Genomic DNA, 4,830 nt, shown 5'->3' on the forward strand with positions numbered 1-4,830 from the left:
TTTAATCGACTTGGCTATTCCTACTCTAAAACAAAATTTCAGGCCTTTTGTGTCTAGGAGAAGAAAGGATTAATAAAAAGATGGCAATGTGTGTGTGTGTGTGTGTGTGTGTGTGTGAAGGGGCCTGGTCGATTAGTTGTGGTGATAGTAGTGAAGTTAAGTGTTTGTGTACATCGAATTAGTTCTGCAATAGGTGGTGACTATGGAAATTATGTTGCTGTTGGTGGTGATGGTGGCAGTGATGATACGACTAGGGCAGCTGCTGGTGGTGGTGGTGTGTTGTTTGATAATTGAAGTTGTAACATAGTGACAGTAATATTTATTTCCGTGACAATCAATCAATTAACCAACCAGAAAACGAACAAGTATAGAATGAGGAAGAGGCGGAGAGGTGGGAACACATACAAATACACATGCATACAAACATTCTCCCACCACACACACACACACACACGATAATCCATGCATGCGCCTGCGCACACATAAGCGCGCGCACCCATACACACACACACACGTATGCATGCATGCATGCATGCACGGACATACACATGTATTCATTCAGTTTTACACCTGTTCAAAGAAGCGCGTCTGTTTTTTTTTTTTTTCCGTATGCAAGAGGAAGAGGGAGATGGAAGTGAAAGAGAGAAAGAGGAAGAGAGGAAAAGGAGGAGGCAAAGGGAGAAAGAATGTGTGCGGGCGTGTGTTTGTAAAGGCATATGTATGTGTGTGTGAGGTGAGAGAGAGAGAGAGAATGTGCGCGTATGTTTGTACGTACATGTGTGTGTGTGTTTGGTTGCTTGTGTTGTATATGCGTACCTGTGTGCAGGTGAGATAGATAGAGCGAGAGAGTGAGATAAAGAGAGAGAAAGAGACTGAGAGAAAGGCTTGGAGACAGACAGAGACAAAGAGAGAGGTTGGGACTAAGTGTATGTGTCAATGTGTCTTTATATGTGTTTTTCCCGGTTGTCTGTCGCACATAATATTATTGACTGATGTTTGCGGCCACACCGCATCACTTAGTTTCGTTTTGACATAAACAACCAACATGTGAATGAATAGAAGAAAATCAAATCAACAAAGTTAACAAGAAAGTGATAAAAAAGATTGAATAATTTCGGTTTCATTCTTAATTGAAGGAAATCATTTTGTTTTGCATTTATTTGGCAAATTATTTCGACAAGAACAAGACATGTCAGGAGAATCGTGAGTGAATGTTTTCCTTGTTTATTTTTAACGATAATATCAGTGAAGGGATAGCAAACTATAGTTATACCTTACACACACACACACGTATATGTATGTATGTATGTGAGTGTATCTCTCTCTCTCTCTCTCTATCTATCTATCTATCTATTACCTTTTACTTGTTTCAGTCACTAGACGGCAGCCGTCCTGGGGTACCGACTTGAAGAATTTTTAGTCGAATAAATCGAGCTCAGTACTTATCTTTTTTAGGCCTGGTACTTGTTCTGTCAGTCTCTTTTGCCGAACAATTAGCTTAAAAGGACATAAACACACCAACACCGGTTGTCAAGCGATGGGGGGGGGCAAACACAAGCACAAATATATATATAAAAACACATACGATGGGCTTCTTTCAGTTTTCATCTACCAAATCCACTCACAAGGCTTTGGTTGGTCCAAGTCTATAGTAAAAGAAACTTGCCGAAGGTGGAACCATGTGGTTAGGAAGCAAGCTTCTTACTACACACCCATGCATGTGCATATATATACATACGTACACACACACACATATGTATACGTGTGTATGTACATGTGTGTATATATATGCCTATATATATATATGTTTTTTCGTGATTTTTCTTGCTTGTTCCTGTTTGAATTGCCTATATATATATATATATATATATATATAATCATAAATATACAGGGATTAGCATTGAGTTGCTTCTCCAACATACTGAAAATTTAGAAATAGCAGTCAAAGAACTACTGCTTCTAAACTACAAATTTTTCTCTAAACGGATGGCAATATTTATGGCACACATAGAACAAAAAACCGGTTTTTTGTTCTATAAATATTGTGCCATTAATATTGCCATCCATTTAGAGAAAAATTTGTAGTTTAGAAGCAGTAGTTCTTTGACTGCTATTTCTAAATTTTCAGTATGTTGGAGAAGCAACTCAATGCTAATCCCTGTATATTTATGATGATAAATGGTTTTACCGATAAAGGTTTTTTTCATACTGAACTACTTGGCAAAATTGTTAATTATTAATTCTATTACTAATTGACGATTCCCTGCCCTTATTCTTGTATATATATATATATATATATATATATATATAGTGGTGCTCCAACTTGACCACATCCACATGGCTGAAGCGAAAATAAAAGAATATATATTCATATAGTTCTATATTTAAGAGATGAGGAATTATGTATATTATTTACATTATTTACATTTGACGGATATTTGTCCTCATCTTGTTTGTTGTTAACTCAACGTTTCAACTGATATACCCTCCAGCCTTCATCAGTTGTCTTGGGGAAATTTTGAACCTGGGTTCTCATTCCTAAGGTATATTATTATTATTATTCAGTTCACTGAATAATAATAATAACTCGGAATCGAACTCAGAATCTTGGGGTTAGTAGCCCACGCTCTTAACCCCCTACGCCATATGCCCGGTGTATTCATATATGCATGCCTACCATAATTTCCAGAGTTGGGAATGAGACCAATAAGAGAATCTTCCATAAAAACTTTTAAAATTTTTTCATATTTTTTCTTTTTCAATGCATTCATAATTTTCTTCAAGTTTTCTCAACAACACCTTTACGTCTTGCAGTACATTTTCACAGGATTTCATTCTTATATAATTGCAATCCGGTTTTGTTCTTCTAGTTTGATATATTTTGTGTTGATATATTTTGTCATGGCCAGGATCATTTTGTTGAAGAAATAGTGGTGAGCTGGCAGAATCTTTAGCAGTATCTTGTCCGTTTTTACTTTGTGAGTTCAAATTCTGCTGAGGTCAACTTAGCCTTTCATCCTTTTGGGGTTGATAGAATAATTACCAGTTGATCACTGGGGTCGATGTTATTGACTTAGTCCAGCCCCCTGAAACTTCTGGCCTTGTGCTAAATTCTAAAATCATTATTTTGACGAAAATGCCAAGCTGTACATGAACAAACCATTAATACATTTCTCCAAAATGATTTCAAACAAAATTGTTTTATCAATCCTGGCAGTGTTCTTGTATATATGTATATGTAAATGTACCTGCCTTCACCTGACAACCAGTGTTCTTTTGTTTACATCCCTGTAACTTAGTGGTTCAGCAAAAGAGACCAATAGAATAAATATCAGATTTTTAAATGAAAAAAGGGTTCTTGGAACAAAAGTCTACAAAAGTGTAAAGAATTCTTTCAGTTACTAGAGATATTGGCAAAAATTTGCTATTCCAAGATTTTGACACAGTTTTGGTATTATATTTTGTGTTTTATCTTTTAATTTTTACTTGTTTTGATCATTAGACTGTGACCATGCTTGAGGCACCACCTTGAAGGCTTTGCATGCAAATTTCCTTTTTCCATGTCACAGATGTTGTGTAAGAGAAAAGCCGCCATCTTAAAAGCCAATGCAGCATGATATCAGTGTCTTCAAAGGTATTGCTGTCAAAATGTAAAGGGGCAGAACAGATATTGCAAGACATTTTATCTGACACTTGAACAGTTCTGCTAGTATACCACCCTTTGACTGGTTCTTTTCTGTCCATCCTGAAAAGACGAAAGACTAAGTAGTTTATCTCAGCAAGACTTTAACTCAGAGAGCAGTGAGATTGAACAAATACTGCATGGTAATCTGTTTAATGGTTTATTGACCCTAACCAACTAATTTATTTTACACACACACTCTCTCTCTCTCTCTCTCTCTCACACACACATGTACATATATATACACATATATGAATGTATATGTGTATGTATATGTATGTCTGCGTGTGTACCTGTATCATTATCATCGTCGTCGTCGTCGTCGTCGTCGTCATTGTTGTTGTCGTCATTCAGCGTCTGCTTACCATGCTGGCATGGATTAAATGGTTTGGCTGAAACTGATAAGCGGGAGACCTGCATCAGGTTCCAATCTGATTTGACATGGTTTCTATGGCTGGATGTCCCTCCTAATGTCAACAAATAGTGTAATGGGAGTTTTTTTTTTTATATGCCACTAGCATGGGTGCCAGTTACATGACACCAGCATTGGCCACAACTACAATTCCACTTTGCTTGACAAGTCTTCTCAAGTAGAGCGTATCAACAAAGGTCTTGGTTGCTTATCGTTACCTCCACAAGGCCCAACATTCAAAGGGTGCTTTCTGTGTGCCACTGGCATGGGTACATGTTACATTACACTGGCAATCAGCCATGACTACAGTTTCACTTGGCTTAACAGGTCTTCTCAAGCATGGCATATCATCAAAAGTCTCAGTCACTTGTCATTGCCTCTGTGAGGCCCAATATTCAAAGATCATGCTCACCACCTCATCCCATGTCTTCTTGGGTCTACCTCTTTCACAGGTTTCCTCCACAGTTAGAGATCAGCACTTAATATATATATATATATATATATATATATATATATCACCATCATCATCATCATCGTTTAACGTCTGCCTTCCATGCTAGCATGGGTTGGACGATTTGACTGAGGACTGGTGAAACCGGATGGCAACACCAGGCTCCAATCTAATTTGGCAGAGTTTCTACAGCTGGATGCCCTTCCTAACGCCAAACACTCCGAGAGTGTATATATATATATATATATATATATACACACACACATGCACGTGTGTGCACACACA

General features: G+C 37.4%; 1 protein-coding gene across 1 annotated transcript in view; it reads left to right on the forward strand.

Annotated features, from left to right (window-relative positions):
- Positions 1-632: 632 nt before the first annotated feature.
- The window catches only part of LOC106878367 (kinesin-related protein 1-like), a 58,118-nt gene continuing 53,920 nt past the window's right edge, over positions 633-4,830 (forward strand). Inside the window, exon 1 of the mRNA XM_052975168.1 lies at positions 633-1,203. Coding sequence (XP_052831128.1) covers positions 1,190-1,203 — 14 coding nt within the window. The 5' untranslated portion in view covers positions 633-1,189. The remainder of the gene's footprint in view (positions 1,204-4,830) is intronic.

Source organism: Octopus bimaculoides, chromosome 20, assembly GCF_001194135.2.
Source record: "Octopus bimaculoides isolate UCB-OBI-ISO-001 chromosome 20, ASM119413v2, whole genome shotgun sequence".
NCBI lineage: Eukaryota > Metazoa > Mollusca > Cephalopoda > Octopoda > Octopodidae > Octopus > Octopus bimaculoides.